This window comes from Microtus oregoni, unplaced genomic scaffold (assembly GCF_018167655.1).
Source record: "Microtus oregoni isolate MIOR12 unplaced genomic scaffold, Mior012 000034F_ref0000314, whole genome shotgun sequence".
Taxonomy (NCBI): Eukaryota; Metazoa; Chordata; class Mammalia; order Rodentia; family Cricetidae; genus Microtus; species Microtus oregoni.
The window spans coordinates 25,275,719-25,294,584 of NW_024543093.1; the positions used below are offsets into that span (position 1 = coordinate 25,275,719).

At 43.9% G+C, this 18,866-nt stretch overlaps 2 protein-coding genes across 5 annotated transcripts; both read left to right on the forward strand.

Annotated features, from left to right (window-relative positions):
• Positions 1-1,939: 1,939 nt before the first annotated feature.
• Positions 1,940-11,340, forward strand: LOC121432397 (AN1-type zinc finger protein 1-like). Of its 4 annotated transcripts, none has more exons than XM_041630343.1 (8): positions 1,940-2,009; positions 3,761-3,803; positions 4,539-4,578; positions 6,386-6,513; positions 6,593-6,684; positions 7,942-8,063; positions 10,171-10,326; positions 10,412-11,340. In XM_041630343.1, the coding sequence occupies exons 1-8, from the start codon at positions 1,955-1,957 to the stop codon at positions 10,577-10,579; spliced, it is 804 nt and encodes a 267-aa protein (XP_041486277.1). In that variant the 5' UTR covers positions 1,940-1,954; the 3' UTR covers positions 10,580-11,340. The 4 variants fall into 4 exon arrangements, with proteins under 4 accessions (XP_041486277.1, XP_041486278.1, XP_041486279.1 ...); XM_041630344.1 differs by having other exon boundaries at positions 10,192-10,326; XM_041630345.1 differs by lacking the exon at positions 1,940-2,009 and adding an exon at positions 2,616-2,793.
• Positions 11,341-14,517: 3,177 nt separating this feature from the next.
• Positions 14,518-18,181, forward strand: LOC121432461 (sodium/bile acid cotransporter 5-like). Its single transcript, XM_041630451.1, has 2 exons — positions 14,518-14,833; positions 17,775-18,181. The coding sequence occupies exons 1-2, from the start codon at positions 14,518-14,520 to the stop codon at positions 17,921-17,923; spliced, it is 465 nt and encodes a 154-aa protein (XP_041486385.1). The 3' UTR covers positions 17,924-18,181.
• The last annotated feature ends 685 nt before the right edge of the window (positions 18,182-18,866 follow it).

Genomic DNA, 18,866 nt, shown 5'->3' on the forward strand with positions numbered 1-18,866 from the left:
GTCACCCATTTAAAAATTTAGGTACAGTAATATTCTAGAAGGCTTGCTGTTGCTTGACTTCACCAGTAAAATAAAACACTAATAAAAACTCAGGTGAACTGTTGAGCCTTAGATTGAAGAAATCTTGAGGGCAGGGGAGGCGATTTGGTGAGAAAACTGCTTGGTGTGCAAGCTTAAGTACCGACGCTCTCATACCCAGAACGCACTGAAAAAGCGTGGTGTGTGGCAATCATATCCTCCCCACTCTCCAGGAGAATATTGTTTGGGGAATCTCTGAAGTCACATGGGAGACAGTAAATACTTTTCAGATTCCTGTCATGAGAGCAGCTGATGGTCACTCATCCACTGAGTGGTGTCTGGTATCTTGTCAGTGGAATGACAGCCCTGCCTATCCCTACCTACAAGGAAGCGCCTCTTCTTCATAGTTGTTAAGTGGCTCATCGGGCACCAAAGAGCTCCCTTCCTCCTGGGTCATGGCAGCTTGCCTAGGTAGTGAGTGAGTGTGTGCTCTCTACACTGAGGAGCCCTAAGAACTTCACTATATGTATCTTTTTCCTATCAGAATTGAAAAAAAAAAACAGACAAGAAAAAAGACTTTAAAGTAAAAAACAAAAGTCTAATGCTTCCACTGTGGGAGCATTTACTTCAAACTGAGTCATCAAGACAATGGTAACCAGTGTCCAGGGATGTCCCCCTGATTCTTACATTTTGTGCCGGGTCTGTGCCGACTTCTGGGATTACTTCACTAAGAAAAGCAAGAAATCATCCTGAGGCTGTTGTCGAGTTGAAGGCTCAGCGCGGAGAATAGAGGGTACAGTTTCCAAAAGCGGAGCTGGGTTTTTCTAAAACGTGAGAGCCAGAAACAGGGCTCCAGGAACTGAGGGCTACCAGGTTTCGCCCCAACCTTAAGAAGGCTAGACCTCCTCAAAGCGTGAGACACTTCCGGTCCTCACCCAGGCCCCGCCCCTCCCGTGGGCTCAGCCCCTCAGCCCCGCCCCCGGGTCCTGCACGCCTCGGCGTAGTGAACGCAGCGCTTCCCCGTCCCTCCTGTGAGTCCCGGCCCTCAGCCCCGCCCCCGGATTTTGCAAGCTTGTAGCACTGCCCCGCCCCTCCCATGGGCCCTGCCCTGAAGCCCCGCCTCGCTCCCGGGTCCTGCACGCCACGGGCTCGCGAACGCAGAGCTGCTCCGCCCCTCCTGTGGACCCCGCCCCAAGGCCCCGCCACGCCCCCGAGTCCTGCACGCCACACGTTCGCGAACGCAGCGCTGCCCCGCCCTCCCCGTGGGAACCTCCCGCCCACAGCCCCTGGGTCCTGCTCGCGGCGCTTCCCCGACCCTCCTATATGCCCCGCCCCAAAGCTCCGGCGCTCCGCCCCGCCCCCTGGTCCCGCGTGCTATGGTTTTGGAAACGCAGCGATGCCCCGCCCCCCCGTGGGCCCCGCCTCCCAGCCCCGCCCGCGGGTCCTTCACGTTACTGGGTGGTGAACACAGCTCTGCCCCGCTCCTCCCTTGAGCCCCGCCCCGCAGCCCCGTCCCTACCGTGGGCCCCGCCCCGTAGCCCTGCCTCGCCCTTTGGTCCGGCACGCCAGAGGTTCTTGAACTCAGCGCTGCCCCGCCTCTCCCATGGACCCCGCCCCAAGGCCCCGCCCGCAGCCACACCGCCGAGTTCTGCACGCCCGTCCCTACCGTGGACCCCGCCCCTCAGCCCCAGTCCCGCCCCCGGGTCTTGCTCCCCTCGGGTTGGTGAACGCCGCGCTGCCCTGCCCCCCATGGACCCCGCCCTGAAGCCCCGCCCCGTTCCCGGGTCCTGCACGCCTCGGGTTGGTGAACGCCGCGCTGCCCCGCCCCTCCTGTGGGCCCCGCCCCGAAGCCCAGCCCCGTCCTGCACGCCTCGGGTTGGTGAACGCCGCGCTGCCCCGCCCCCTCCCCCTTCCCCGCCTTTGCGGCGGTGGAAAGATGGCGGAGTTGGACGTCGGGCAGCACTGCCAGGTGCAGCACTGCCGGCAGCGAGGTGACGCTGGAAACCCCATCCCCGCCCGCGGGAGAGCGGGGCCGGGTTCTGACGGCCGGGGCGGTGGCGGCGGGTGAGGGAGGACGCGGGGCGCGAGCAGCTCTCCGGGGTGGTGGTGGTGGTGCTTTGTTGCTGCCCCTCAGTTTCCACCCATCCAAAAGCTGACCTTGCAGACTTCTCAGGGCTTCCAAGTCGCTTTGCCCGAGGAGCGCTGGGCCAACGATGGCGTGGTTCAGGGCTCCAGTCCCCCTCGGTCCTTAGCACTACGACCTTGGCGCATCCACTCTCAGACTTTTTTTTAAGTAATTTTTTTTCTCAGACGAATGAGTTGAACAGATCAGTTTTCAACTGTGTTCGCAGGTTTTTAAAAATCTCTGGGTTTCTGACCCCCCCCCCCCCACTATTCCAGGAGATCCTTAGGTGCTCTCCCATTCAACCATTGTTTAATGTCACTGTTTGAACAAACAGAGCGTTGATTTTGGTGCCAGATTCACTTAAGTGGTTAGTGGCAGATTAGTACGCTGCATTTTAGAAAGGTTTAATAAATAATATGGAGATGGTCTCTCCATTAAACAGAGACCCCTGGTCATAAACATAAGACCCGTGGTGATCGGTGTTACAGTCCTGTAGCCAGCAAGTTCTTCAAGCCTTAGACTCACAGACTGTGCGGCCTTTGCCTACTGAAGTGCAGTCCAAATGTGTATATAGTTCTTCATCCTGCTGCAGCTTCAATTAGTAGCAAGTTCCTGAATGTTAGATTTGGCCTGGATCAGTGTGACCTGTGGTAAGCGAAGACAACAGTATTTATAGTCATCGTTACTTATGTGTTTACCATTAACTGTAGCTATGAACCACTCAGCAGATCAAAACTTGTTTCTGTGTAGTCCTTTCCTATGGAAACCTAGCCATTTGGCTTTGACTATTACGTTCATTTGGTCAGGCTGACTTATGTCTAAAATGTCTATCATTTGTGATATCCTTCCCAGTTTCACATATCTTTAGTGCCTATTAATTAAGATGAGATTTGTCTCTTGAAATAGCAGAAAAGGGTTAAAGTTAAGTGTGGATGGTAGGAAATTTTTTGATCATAACTTTTCCTCTCAGGCTTCCTTGAATGACATATAATATTTACTTGATCACTCTGTCTCAAAATAGCAAACATGCCTAGTTCTTCACACTGAGGAGTGACATAATGGGCTAGCAAGGTGGCTCCGTGAATAAAAGTTCCCTGGGAGACAGAGCTCGGCAGTGGAACAGGAGGCTCATATGCCGAGGGCACTGGCAGGAGTACGAGAGATCCTGCCTCAAAAACATGACGGAATACAGAGCTGGTTCCCAAAAAGTTATCCTCCGACCTCCACATGTGTGTCGAAGCACAAGAACACATACATGAAATAAATCCAAAGAAAGATACTGAAATTCTGCAGATTCTTCCGTTTCAGTTTCTCATATTGACACATGTATCTCTAACTGCTGGGTTTGGACTTGAAGCTCAAGGTATCATGCTTTGTTTAGTAACAGTAGTGATAGTTCATCAGACCTCAGTTCTGACTGCCCGAGAACTCCCTCTGCAGACCAGGCTGGTCTCGAACTCACAGAGATCCGCCTCTTGAGTGCTGGGATTAAGGGCATGTGCCACCACTGCCCAGCGAAAGAAAATTTTGTTATAGAATTGGCCAGGAGATTCTTTTTGCTTAAGAAAACTAAATCAGATACTCACCAGTACCTACCTTATTTTCCTCCAATTTTAGATTTTCTTCCATTTGTATGTGATGGTTGTTCAGGAATATTTTGGTAAGTTAAGTTTTTATGTAGGATTTGAAATGAATTTTGGTGTTTGTCAACATGGGGTTAATTTCTGAGAATTAGAATGATATGAAAATAGTTGTAACGTTAGCCATGGACAGTTGATATTCAGAATTGTAATCACTTGTGGGAAAGGCAAACTGACTAGTCATAGGTTCTAATTAGTTATGCATATATATCATTAATCTTTCAAGTTTCAAGAAATGCAGTCATAAATGTGGATTGGAAGATTAGGTATCATAATTTACAATGGGAAAATAATGTTCACATATAAAGAACTTAAGTTTTTAAAAATCCAGCCGTGATTGATTATTCTCTGTATTTTAATAAATGGATGAAAAGAGCCCGACCTATAACGATCTTAAAATGGATAGTGATTGACCGCACCGCTTGTGATGTGCGCTGTGCACCACTCAAGGGTTTGAGATACATGCCTTGGCATCGCAGTACTTCGTTCAGCTGATTGCTTTCAGCAGAGACTGAAGTTTGTGTGCACTTCAAAGCACTCGAAGTAAAGAGAACTCGATTGCAGGTGAACATTTCCGTTTGAGACGGTAGATAGTCCTTCTGTCTGTGGATTTCAGGTTCTTGCATGAAAGTCACTAGTGTAGTGACTTAAGGGACCTTAAGGAAGTGAGATACTAGAATAGCTCAAATTGTTTCAGTTATCATTAAGTGAATTAATTGATTGCTCTTAAATAAACTTTTTTGAAATTATTTAAGCCTTGAACACAGAAGCAAGGATGCTCATGGTTGTCCTGAGGTATGTTTATTTTCTCTTCTCTGATATAATTTATATATCTGTACTTGTGTACATTTAGAGTTGTTTAGATTTAAAGCTAGCCGGTACGCCAGACATTTAGGTTTAGCATCCTAAATTAGTTCTGTAAAGAGCCTCTTGCTGCATTTCTGACATTGGTCTCTCCGTGAAGAAAATTTACTCCGTTTGGTATTGTCACATTTTTATCCTCAGAATATTTATTCCTACATTTCTGCTTGGGAAGCCCACTCATAGCATTAAGCTGTGTGTTTGTGATCCACATTGGCCTCAGTGCCCACGTCACACTGTCCTTCCAGGTCACTCTGTCCTTCACCGTAGTGTTCATTTTCACTGATGTCTGCTGGTAGGATTCTGTGGCAGTCACGTGTTTGGGCCCAGTCAGCCTTAGAGCACCAAGAGCAAACCCTGATCCGGATTCCAAACAGATGAATAGATTGAGAAGGGAAGCTGAAGATAGAGACCAGACTAACAGCCTTATCACTACTAATGAACGAAACTCAGTGCGGAGCCAGACATCTGAAACAGCTGTCCAAAGCCTCATGCCCAGATACTACCTGGCATTGCTTCTCCCCAAGGCAGACAGACAGGGAGTTAACTGAGAATTCCCCACATTAAATGGAAGCAGCAGCTTATATCTTGAGGTAACTTTCAGTTGGTTTATCCTGCCACCATTCGCCAAGCCCTATTGGAGAATTTTCACTTGTGTTCTCTCAATTATAAAAAAACTAAGGTTGCCTGGGTGTTAGCCCAAATCTTTTGTGTGGTCTATTTGAGGAAAAACAAAAATTACATATCTTGTTAATATTATATAAGACTGAATGGAAGGGATGTATTGTATTTAACATCATAGTAAAATTATTTATATTTCTTTTAAAACGTAAATCTGGCCCTCTATGATTTTTTTCTTATACTATCATTTGATTTTTATGAATAGCTCTTACATTTTCAGATACATATTCAAGTAAAAAATATTTCTATCTTTAGGTCATTGCAGCAAATTTTGGAAGAAAATTTAGGTTTTTTAATTATAATAGATGTTCCTACTGTTAATATAATGAATTTTCCTACGGTTACCAATTTCAAGTAATCCTTTTCTAAGGTTTACTTAACTCTAGGAATGGAATTACTCTATGCTCAATAACGTGGCTAATCTGTTTCTTTTTGTTTCCTTGCAAAAAAAAAAATGTGTTCTGATGTAATGTTTTCCAATAATAAAATCTTTCACATAGCATGGGAACTAGCTTATGATTTTGAGAACTGCCTCATGTCACAGGTGTAATTTTTAAGGGTACTGTGTCCTGAATTGTCCAGTTTCTAAAACTGTCATAGGAAGTCATTGTGACTCCCCATTTGAGGGTTGATGAGTTGACCAGCTGGGCATCTTTGTGTAGCAGTGTTACAGAGCGGAGAGGAAAATTGTAGGCAGTAGACTAGGCACAGTGGTACACCCTAGGATCCCAGCAATCAGGAGGCCAAAATAGAAATCATGCAGCCTCAGAGCCAGCTGGGCTATTGCATAGTAAGACCGAGCCTCAATAAAAAGGCAGGGAAACTGAATAGTCATTTTAATTTTACTTTAAATATAATTACAACACATTAGAAAAAGTTATGCCAAAGTGGAACAATAAGTCTAGTAATCCTTTCTCATAATGGCATAATAGTATATGAGAATATATAACTTAATCTAATAAGTTTAAATCAAAATGATATGGACGATGTCCTCTAACACTGGCTCTTGTGTTATCGGAAATGGGAACTATAGTGCCGTTTCCCCCTCTTACTGCTTTAGGTGAATATCATCAAGGAGAGACCAAAGACAGATGAACACAAACCTTACCCATGCTCATTCAAGGACTGTACTGAAGTAGAGCTCGTGGCAGTTGTGTGTCCCTACTGTGAGAAGAACTTCTGCCTAAGGTAATCACCTAAGGCTTTCAAGCTTTGTGTACCTGCTTAGCTGTACGTTAGTGAGTGCCAATTCCTCTGTTTCTTGTAGACACCGTCATCAGTCGGACCATGGGTGTGAAAAACTGGAGACCCCACAGCCTCGAATGACTGCCACACAGAAACTTGTCAAGGACATTATTGGTGAGTCCTAGCATCCTAGGAAGCATGTGGCTGCTGGGCTCCTGGTGTCCATCCCATACTCCACTGTTCCTGCCTCTTGCTTCAGATCGCCGCTTATGGAGGCTTGTTAGCAGCTCCACTGTAGGACTTGCCTTCTTTTCTACCATTTTATTTATTTTTAAATTATTTCTATGGGTATTTTGCCTCCTTGTATATCTGTTTACTGCTTGCATGCCTGATCTCCTTAGAGACCAGAGAGGGTGTCAGATCCCCTGGAACTGGAGTTATATATAGCCATGAGCCATGTGGGTGCTGGGAATTGAACCCAGGTGTTCTGGAAAAGTAGCCAGTACTCTTAACAGCTAACCCATCTACAATTTCAAGAACTTGCTTTTTAATGACCTAAGAGTATTTTGTACAAAGCCTTCTTAACCAGTGAAAATTAGAGCATTGTAAGTTTCCCATTGGATGGTCTCACTTGTCGGACAGCTCAAATCTGGTGCTGACCCTAGCTAGGTGTGTTGATGAGCTGGCATGACGGATGGCTTTGTCTACAGAACACATTCTACTAAGGTTATTTGGCTGTGCTGTGAATGCCACAGATAACGAGGCACCAGGAAAGAGCATGGCCCTGACTTAGCCTAGTTTCTCTGGCAATATATTAGATCAGTAGAACTTTTATCCCACAGACAGAGTGGGGCCTTTGTTAAGACCGGAAGTGTTCTATGAAATCTCTCACCAGTGGCCACTGTAGATTAAATCGCTTATGTCAGAAGAAGCATGAGCCTGTGAAGTTTTCTGAGGTAGAAATTGCTTAGATTGACCATTAGTCATGTAAATATACTTACTAGAGCTGCCCTGTGCAGTTTATGTAGGCTGATGGCCAGAACGGTAAAGCTGGGCATGCGGTGTACTTCTGTAATCCTATCAGAGCAGGTGGAGCTCAGTGAGTTTCAGGCCAGCTAAGGTTACATGGGGAGACCTTGTCTCAGAACAAGAGAAAAGAAAAAGAAAAAGAAGAAAAAAGAAAAGAAAATCTGGAAATTGCAATAAGAAAGTACTTGCAGGGAGCTGGAGAGATGGCTCAGTGGTTAAGAGCATTGCCTGCTCTTCCAAAGGTCATGAGCACATGGTGGCTCATCTGTAATGAGGTCTGCTGCCCTCTTCTGGTCTGCAGACATACACAGACAGAATATCGTATACTGTATACATAATAAATAAATAAATATTTTTTTTTTTAAAAAAGAAAGTACTTGCATGCTTTGACTTCTTCCTTAGACTCCAAGTCAGGAGGGGCAGTAAATAAAGGCCGGAAAGGCGCGAAGACCAGCGGCACAGCCGCGAAGGTGGCCCTGATGAAGCTGAAGATGCATGCTGACGGGGACAAGTCACTGCCGCAGGTGAAACAAGCAAGCCAAGCATGTCACATGTGCCGAGGTCTCCTCTCTCTTCCTCCCTCCCATCGAATACAAACGTGAACTTGACATGGGTCACTTCTGAAGACCACTGCTGCCTGTTTACCCTGGAGGTGGCAGTGAACATGACCTTCCTTCCTGGCCCACTTTTCCTCTGTTTATAGTATTTCTCTGTGCCCCAGTTATGGCCTAGTTCATTCAGTAACTACACTTTATTCTGTTGTATGCCTTTAACTGAGGATGGTAGAAATTTACCTGCTTCGAGTTGCTTATTTTAGAAGCCATTTTTTTAGCTTTTGTATTTCTTCTTGGGTATCTACACCTTGTTTTATTTCCAGTTGTTTTCATTTTATAACATGATCCTTTTTATGGGAAATGTTACATAATGTCTCTCACTGCATCTCAAATAAGTTTTCTTTAATGTCTTTTTAGATCTTTTAGGTTCCTTACTTCATTTTAAGATTTAAATTTATTGATTTCACAAGTTCATTTTGACTTTGAAGGGCTTCATTTTTCTCTCCCCTTACTTCCCAGCCCCTCCCTGGTAGTTTTCTGCTTTTCCTCTAACCCACCCACCCAGAGCATCGGTTTCAAGATCTCAGCTTGAGCTAAATGATGCTTCTGCTCTAGAGAGATTCTGGGGTTGTTGCAGTTGCAGCCCCTGAGCTGGGAGAGCTCAGCTGTATTGTGAAGGAGGCACAGCTGTGCTTTGTGCCTGTCTCTGTGCTGATGTGTGAGCAGTTTCCAGGCCAGTGCTCGGCAGGCAGTCCCTCAGACTGCCCAGAGCCATATTTGTATCTGTTCTTTACTTCCCACTTAGCCACCGTAAGCTCTGCACTACCAGTTCTGAAGCCCTGACAGCCTGTTGTTTGCTTTTGTAGTTTTCTTTCTTATGTGTTCTGTTGTTACTTACTTATTTAGACACTGGGTCTCTCACACTCTTCTTAAATTCACAGACTTGCAAACCTCCTGCTTCAGCTTCCTGTTGGCTTGTGTTTGATCTCAGACATATTGTTAGAGGCTCTAAGTTTTCCTTTTCCCGTCTCCTATTTGCATCTTGCTGCTTTCCTGTGGGAGCAGCGCTGGTGGTGATGAAGTGGGCCAGAGCTGAGGCTTCCAGCAGATCTCTTTGAAGGTTTTCATCTGTAATACACCCACTGACCTTCAGCGCATCTGAGTTCCTTTCTGCTGAGCTAGGCATCGATCTCACTGTTAGTGCCTAAGGTTGTTCTAGCTGTTCCCAGCATTTCCTGCTAGGCATGCTTCCCTGAGAGCAACACTGTTATTGTCCAGGAGGTGACCTGTGAGGACAATCTCCCTAAAGCAAATTTTAGCAATCAGGGAAGATTCTATTCCCCCTATTATTTTTTTTAAAAAAATAAATAAAGTTAATTAAGTAACAAAATACAATCAAAGAACACAGTAAGGCACAGACTATAGTAGAGATCCCATCTCTGAAACACTGTTTTATCAATAAATATTTTTCTTTGTTCTCAAAAGTCTTGGTGCCTCCAATAAGCAGTAAAGTCATTCATGTAAAAACGGTGTTTTATATCAGAAGTCATTCACATAAAAACAGTGTTTTATATCAGAAGCCTTGTTTCTCGGATGACAGGAACAGGGTTCCAAGGAGTACAGTAGAAACCAGTTTGTTTCTAAACAGAACAGATCAGTGGCCCATGTTTAAGATTCTATGATCTTGAATGACCCATCAGCTTCCCCAATTTCTCTCTGTCTGTGTGGAACTCATTCTTAACTCAGGAGTGGCTGGGGGCTCTGAGGGGAAGCCTCAGTCCAGGTCTGAACCACTGGAACTCAACACAGAAGAGACAGAGCTCCTTCTGCCCCAGGCCCTGAACATAAAACAGGTCACACAACTGTCATAACACAGGATCACCTAGCTAGAGTTTGGGATTGGGTCCTTGGGACATACAGTTAGTTAGATGGGCTACACCGTTGGTTTGCTCACTGAAACTTGTATCATTATGGCGTTTTCCTACTTTGACGAAAAGAAGAAAGGAAAGGGACCACTAGCTGAAAGAAATGTCTTATCTCGTGTGTCTAATCTATATGTTAACTTTTGCTTACACAGACAGAGAGAATTTACTTTCAGGTTTACTTACCGAAGGGGAGCAAAGAGAAGAGCAAAGCCATGTTCTTCTGCCTCCGCTGGAGCATTGGGAAGGTGGTGGACTTCGCAGCCTCTCTAGCCGGTCTCAGAAATGAGAACAACAAGCTGATGGCAAAGGTAACGTGCAGCCACCACCCTTCCTTCCAGCTCTGGCCACAAGTGCGTGTCCCTACCACTGTGTGGTTTGTTTCTCTCTCGACAGAAGCTGCGGCTGTGTCACGTCCCTTCAGGAGAAGCCTTGCCCTTGGATCATACTTTGGAAACCTGGATCACCAAGGAGGATTGCCCTTTACATAATGGAGGAAATGTTATTTTGGAGTATCTTAACGATGAAGAGCGGTATTTAAAAAATGTTGACTCTTACTTGTAATAGTCATTCAAGGATTAGAGCCAGAATTTACAAGCAGAATTCATTCTTTTATGACAGATACTTTTGTAAAAACTCTGGAAGTTGCTTTTTTATAATTTATTTCTATTAGATCATAATTTACATCAGTTGTTTTCTACTAAGTTCCAGGTTTTGTGTTTTAAATTTGAACTATGTATTAGTAGTTATGGCAAAGTATTATTTTTATTGCTGTTTTTCCATTCTTATGGCAGAGGAGGACGCAGGTGGCAGATTCTTTGGTACTTGTCATCTTTGTTTTAACCAGGCCCTACGATTAAGCCTAATTGACTAAGGGGCCAGAATACACAACCTTCTGTATACCTAAATGATGATGTGTGATTGGAATATGCACATGAATTGTGGGATCTCAGCCTTCCTCTCACTCAGTCTTCCAAGGGTTTGGATAAGAAACCTCATATCTGAGAAGGGAAAGTTATTTTCTTGGTATCATGTAATTGCACTGAATATATTTCAGGTAATGAATTTTCTCCAATAGGACTCATGTTTTTGTTGGTATGATGTATGAGAATAGAGAAATGAGAAGAGCAATGAATAGACTGCTTTGTTACAATCTCTTTCATTGCACCAAAGCAAAATATACACCAGCAATTATTGCATTTTATCTATAAATTGAAATAAGTCCTTTTGGGGAATGCTTTTTGTCTATACTTGAGAATGAATGTTTCTGTCTGTAGTGTATGAAGGACTGCACTAAAGGAGGAAATAAAGTATTTTTAATTGCCGCCCCTTTTGTGCCAATTTTCATGACTTTAGGTTTAATTAAAAGAATAAACTCACATGCTCCTTTGGTCTTCTTCAGGTCTATCTTTTTCATGTCCATGTGATAAACAGTGATAACTTATGGCTTTTATCAGGTTCTGAATCCATTCCTTTACAGAGTTACTTGCATACCTACTTGATACATTAATTGCCATTTTAGGTACAGTGAAGATAAGTAGACATACACTTAGAACTGTCACACAAAATTGTAAGGCAAGTTGCAAATAAGTGCACAGACAGTATAGCCACGTCCCAATAGCTGTTTAATGGGAAACTATCACACTAGTGAGAGAAATAATGTTTAAAAATCCATATACCACAAGTTGGTTTGGGTTCATTTTGTTTTGTTTTGTTTTGTTTTGTTTTTTTGAGATGCCAAAAAGTTTTCCAACCAGTGCCTATATTAATTGTAATTACTTGCACACAATAGGTGGTCAGCCCATATAACTGAATGAAAACTAAATGCCAAAAAAATAATACCTTTTGAGAAGAGGGCAAATGAGGCTGGCAGGAATTGAAACCTAGAAAGGATGAAAAAATGTCTTCTCTCCTTAATCAGACAAAAGGAACAAGGCGATATCCAGAGGGCCCGACAAAGTTAGTACACTGCCTGTAAGCAAGGCCAGGTCCTAGGTGGTGGAGCCTGCAGCTCTGAAGGATGCCAGGAATAAACATCCTGGGTACTAAAAACTGGCAGCTAAAGCATGCGTAGTCTAAAGAGGACAAGGTGTGGATGAGAGTCTCAGTCCCCCTAACTCCCTGTGTCCAAATCACTCTGAAAGCAGAAAACCCAAGGCTTCGAGTAAGTTTGCCTAATGAAACGGTAAGGTTACACTGTCCCCATCCTCCCTGGTGTTTCTGTTGCCGGCAGACAATTAAAATTGTCCTGGGAGACGCAGAAAACATAGCAGAGGAGTGCAGATGAACGGTTGAACTAAATCCCTGATACCAATGGGCATCAGCCTAAAGGACCATGGGATTCTTCCAACTGCAGTGTTTAGGTGTCAGTCCCAAACTTTTCAGTATGAAGAAAGGTTGGGGGAACCTGAAAGAGAAACAAAATAACAACTCTATCTAAAGTACATGAGAAGAAATACTTCATATTGCTTGGATCTGGTCATCAAAGTTGTGACTTAAGGTACTAGGTCATATATTGAAGGGTACGTGTCATTTTCTCTTCTAAGTCACATGCCACAGCATGACTTGGGGATCTGGTTCTTTACTACTATGTGGGTTTTGGGGATCAATCTCAGGTGTTCACCCGGGCAGTAAGTGCTCTATTCACTGAGCTATCCCATCGGGCTCTTTACTCATTTTGACAAGTTTTTACTGTGTAGCCCAGGTTGGCCTTAAGCTTGTGACTCCCTTGCTTCCGTCTTCTCAGTGGCAGGTGTTTCTGTCACTTTAACGTTCCTTGAGAAACCGGGTGGCTGCCCATGCCTTAAATCCCAGTACTCAGACGGCAGAAGAAGATGGATCTGTGAGTTTAGGACCAGCCTGATCTACATAGTGAATTCCAGGACAGCCAGCGAGAGATTCATAGTGATACTCTATTCTTAAAGTTCCTTTGGAAAATTACTGCTGTCATTGAGCAGAGCTTAGTCCTAGTCCCTGTTCTTGCCACTGGTAAATATGTCTTTGGTTTTTCTTAATGTCTTACATGGAAATAAATTAATAATGCCGAGTGACACCTACATACTTTTCTAAAACAATCTGTCAAACTGAAAATGCCACAATGACACTCATTACTTTCTATTCTAACACAAAAGTAAAATATGCATTTGTAGTAATGAGTTTATTTGAATTCTCACTGCTTGGCATCCTCTCATTTGGGAAGTGCACAGTTGAGTTTGTGAATTGCTTTTCCTTATCCATAGAAGCGGAGGCATGTCTGGGTTAGTTGATAGCTGCCCGTGGCCCTAGCTGCCCACAGTAAAAGACTAGAGCATTAGAATTAAGGTTAGTGCCTTTCCACTCTGGAATTCCAAATGCCCAGTAGCAACAGTTCCCTAGCCAGGCTACCTTCTTATGTCCTCAAGTTACCTGGTGACCACACCAGACGTTTTTGAGCAACATATAGCAAGGGTAGTCTAAGGATTTATTTTGCTGGATAGAATTGCTCTAGAATTGCAGAAAACTCTTAGCATCAAGGAAGCTCTTGAGGTTAGCCCTTGTAGTCACTGATGGCAGCCACATGACTAACGTCAAGAGAGCAAAGTTGTACTTCCCTTGGTCACTATGGCTTTCAGTGTAGGGCCCGAGTGTTATAGGCATGAGTCAGGGTGCATAGTGCAGCTGTTTCAACTTCCAGTTATTTGTGTCCCTGAACAAGGAATTGGACTAGAGATGGACACATGGATGGTGGTCAGAAAAGAGACAGTTTATTTAAAAAGCATTTCCACGGGTGGAAGTGGGCCAGGGATAGGGAAGGGCTAGGAGTTCAGCCGCTCCTGTTCAGAGCAGACTGGCACATTTGTACCTCATGTTGTTTGTTTTCCTTCTGTGCAACTCCGTTGGATGACAGCCTTGGCAGGAAGGGACTTCTAGTCTTTCATAACTGGCTTCATATGTCACCCTTCACTAATTCCCTCTTTGTCTGCCCCCTTCTCCCCTACAGCCTTCCCTCTTCCTCTCCCTCAACCCACCTCCCTCCTTCTCTCTCCCCAATACTCACTCTCTGGTCACACCAGCATGTAAGTAGATAGACTTGATGGGATAGTGATAATGATCTCCAAGCATTAGTATCTATCGTAGATACCTCTGGCTGCTTTTATTTTTATTGTTTTCCTTAGGACAAAAGAAAATGAAAAAAGAAATGGCTCTAAGACTTTATCCCCAAGTAATAAGGCACTCAGGAAAAGAGATCCAGTGGGTGCTTGTGGTGGTGACACCTGCTAAATGCAAGGGTTGGCTTCTCAGTTTCCTTAACTACAGAGAAACTGGCTGTGTCACTCACTAGGGAGCTTTATATTCGTTACAAGCACAACGGTCCCTCCTCTTGGACCTTGACCCACCAAACCCCAGCTGTTGCCTAACCCACATTTATGCATTCTGCCACTGGAGACCTGCAAGAATGCCCGTCTATTTCTGAAAAAAAAAAAATCTTGAGTTTCCACGTACTGTTTATCAAACTTTTCACAATGTTTGGAAAATCTTTTGTAATCCTACTTTTGTTGGTGACCCCAGGAGAAGCAAGGAAGTCATTTCTCAGTTTCCTGAATGTACAAAATTCAGAAATACTGTCATTTACAAAGACAAAGGAAGCTGTCATCGTAAGGTCCAGTTACAAGGACAAACGGCCAGACTCCAGCTACCTTTTTGTGAAGGTAGAAGATCCAAAGGTGCTGCAGGTGGTCAACGTGACCAAGACCTCGTGGGACGTTACAGACTTTACCCTCAGCCTAAAGACTTTCCCGGGAGAGACGAACATGACCATTCAGCTCTGGACTTCTGAAGGTAGGCACAAAAGACTCATTGAAGAGATAACAGATGTTAAAGTCAGAGTGCTCGGACAGACGGAAGACAGCCTCTTCCAGGCACCAGTGCATGTCAATCAGTATATCTTGCTGCTTGTTTTATCGATGATCCTTTTAAATAAATGTGCCTTTGGCTGCAAGATCGAGTTCCAGGTACTTCAAACCGTATGGAAACGACCTCTGCCAGTAGTTCTCGGGGCAGTGACACAGTTTTTTCTGATGCCATTCTGTGGTTTCTTTTTGTCTCAGATTTTGGGACTGCATGAAGCACAAGCTTTTGGATTTGTAATGACCTGCACATGCCCAGGAGGAGGTGGGGGCTATCTTTTTGCTCTCCTTCTGGAAGGAGATGTCACTTTGGCCATTTTGATGACTTGCACATCGACATCCCTGGCCCTGATAATGATGCCTGTCAATTCTTACATATACAGTAAGCTATTAGGGTTAGCAGGTGTCTTTCATGTTCCTGTTTTAAAGATTGTGTCTACACTCCTGTTCATTCTTACACCAGTATCAATTGGTGTGGTCATCAAGCACAGATCACCCGAAAAAGCAGTCTGTTTAGAGAGAGTAGTTCGGCCTCTGAGTCTGACGTTAATGTTTGTAGGGATCTATTTGGCTTTCAGGATGGGACTGGTGTTTCTGAGAATGACTAACCTAAACGTGCTTCTTTTGGGGCTTTTGGTTCCTGCACTGGGCTTTATGTTTGGGTATTTCTTTGCTAAGGTCTGTATGCTGCCTCTTCCTGCTTGCAAAACGATTGCTATTGAAAGTGGGATGTTGAATAGTTTCTTAGCCCTGGCTATTATTCAGCTCTCTCTCCCACAGCTCAAGGCATATGAAGCCTCTGTGGCTCCTTTTACAGTAGCCATGTGTTCTGGATGTGAAATGTTCCTGCTTTTTCTGACCTACAAGGGTAGGAGACTAGGAACCCTTAGCACAGAAGCTGAGAAAGCTCCCCTAGTCTAGAACTCTAGCACTCCTAATCCTTGCCCTGGTTCAAACCGTGCATCAACAATGCCTGCTCTAAAGTCTCCTTTCATCTGCTCGAAGGCTTGACGTGGAGGTGAGAGTATTTCTTCTAATACTTGTATGTTTTACATATTTGTGTGTGTAATATGTTACACATCTATATTATATAAATATGTTATATAGAACACACACATATGCTACCCATAGTAAACACCCACTGACTGCTACAGTACATATTGAGAAGGGGCATTAAGATACCCTTGCAGTTGTTAGTTTGGTAATGATTTTACAATCTCTTAATGAGGAACAGCAATGGAAATAACAAGTGAATCTTGTATATCCTGAGTTTTAAGGAAAGGCTGTCCTTACAATGGGTAGCAAATGCTTACTCGGGGAATGAGCATGCAGATTTCTGTCTGGCCTCCCCACTAGCTCATTGGGAAGCAGCCTGTCTTGAATAAACACAGCAAGGCTGTTTTCACAGCCGCGTGTGCTTCTGACTTCTATACTACACACCAAAGGCACGGGAACTTATCTGGAAAGCTTGTCTCTCCCTCGCTGTCTTTTTAAACAGTCCACCTCGTTACTGTGAAATGTTTCATCAGTGTCTGCAGCAGCCTCCTCCCCGTTCCCAGCGCTGCTTCCCAAACCTTCCAAATGGACTTTGACTTCTCTCTGCCATATTAATCTTAATGTTTTATTTGGATTACGTTACATTTTCCTGCAAAGAAACCCTATTGTATTTGCTACATACACTATGTCTTTCATATGCTTATTCAAACAAATTGTTAAAGCACAAGCTAGTACTCAAATGAAGACTATGCTTCAAAAAGTAATCGATTGGTCTTTGGTCAGGGGTGTGCAGTTTAGTAAGAGTGCTTACCTGGCATATTTGAGGCTTTGGATTATAATTTATCACACTGCAAACGCACGCACACACACACACACACACACACACACACACACACACACACCTCTATATAAACTTCATGGGATACATTTTTGCATCATAAAAAATTTATGACTGAAATTTTCGATGCATTTTTTAGTACTTATGACCAGTCTGTATTCTTGTCCACAGACAATGTGGCCATTAACCCTAAAAAGAAATACCAGTCTTAAGGATATGCCTTTCCCTATTTGCCTGTTTTCTTGTTGTTGAAGACAAAATAATTATCCCACAGTCCAATTCTCTTATTTTAAGAAGGTGGAAATAATGATGCCAACTCCATTGTTGTCGTGGGAATTATATTTAACCACACATTTACTGTGCTTCCTTAGTTATTATTACTGTTTTGTTTGATTTTAAACTGTTGACACTGACAGATACATACTGGTAGTTTGAAATATCAATTAGATAGCTGTGTTTGGAGCCTAAGCCTTTAATATTTTCCTGTCAATGTTCTTGCCTATAGTATTGTAGTAGTAGGGAACTTCTGTTTTCTGCTGATACAAGATAGACAAATCTGTTCTTTCTTATGCCACTAAGTCCCATGTATAAAAAACAGGATTCATAAAAGACCTGGTGGTGTGATGATGGATGGCTATCCTGATCTTAAAAATAATGATTGCCTCCCTGGAGTATTTGACTCCTTTAAACAGCAATGTCCATTCAGAGGCTCACAGTATAAACGTTATCTATAAAATACAAACTTAACTAGGCATCTCTTAGTGAATATAATCTGCCAATTGCAAGCCAGGAAACCTGTCTTTCTAATTGTGGCTTATGATCAACCTTATGACACCTAGAATGTGTCAGTTTTCAGATCTGTAAAACCCAAGATCAACAGAGACTTCACGTTCTCTCTGTCTCTGTCTGTCTGTCTCTTTCTCTCTGTTTAAAGTTTATCATCTCAGAGTTTTTCTCTCATCATGTATGGAGGTCTCTACAACCATCAGAAACAACTTTCATACACTCAATAGCAGGGTTTTGTGCTTTGTGATGCCAGCTTGCAGCACTGCCGTATCCGAATCAGAACATCAGACACTGCTGTGCACTTCCCGTTCAGAAATCACTTGGCAACAGAACGGACCACTTGTGCTGAAATCCCTGAGTTACCTGACAGTGGTTCTGAAGAAGCAGCTGAGGCTGCTATAGACAGACAAACAGAACAAAACTGGAGTTCCTGCTCATCTGCTGGAGGAAGCTAGCAACAGCTTTGATGTAGACGAATCCTGTATGTAGTCCCTCATTTATCTTCCTTCAAGATTGATTTTATCAGCTTTACCAAGTCATGAGAGATTTAAAGATGCCACTTCTTCACGTGCCTAGAGAATTCATTTGCTCACATATCTATGCCTGTCAGCAGACATTTGATAAGATTTTATTCTATTTTAAAATGGTTGAAGACCTTAAAAAAAAAACCAAGAGTATTTGATAGAGGTATCCAAATTAGTTTCTTTCTTTCATGGTTTTTTTTTTTTTTTTGATTTTTTGAGGCAGGGGAGGGAGGGGCAGAGGAGAGTGTTGTTGTTTTTGTTTTTTGAGACATGGTTTCTCTGTGCTGATGGAGGAAGATCATTGGTTAAAAAAATAAAGAAACTGCTTGGCTGGCCCTCATAGGTTAAAACATAGGTGGGAGGAGTAAACAGAACAGAATGTTGGGAGGAAGAGGAAGTGAGCTCAGACTCGACAGCTCTCCTCTCGGGAGCAGACGCCTCAGAGAGAGACACCATGCCCTGCTCCCGGGCAGACACACGCGATGAAGCTCCGACCCAGGATGGACGTAGGCTAGAATCTTCCCCCTAAGACCAGTGCTCACAGATTATTAGAGATGGCTTGATTGGGATATCAGAATTAGCCAGTAAGGGCTAGAGCTAAAGGGCCAAGCAGTGTTTAAATGAATACAGTTTGTGTGTTGTTATTTCAGGGCATAAGCTAGCCAGGCGGCCGGGGTGCTGGGGACGCAGCCCCGCCGCTCTTATTACTACACTGTGTAATATTCCTGGATGTCCTGGAACTCGCTTTGTAGACCAGGCTGGCCTCAGATTCACTGAGATCTGCCTGCCTCTGCCTCCCAAATGCTGGGATTAAAGGCATG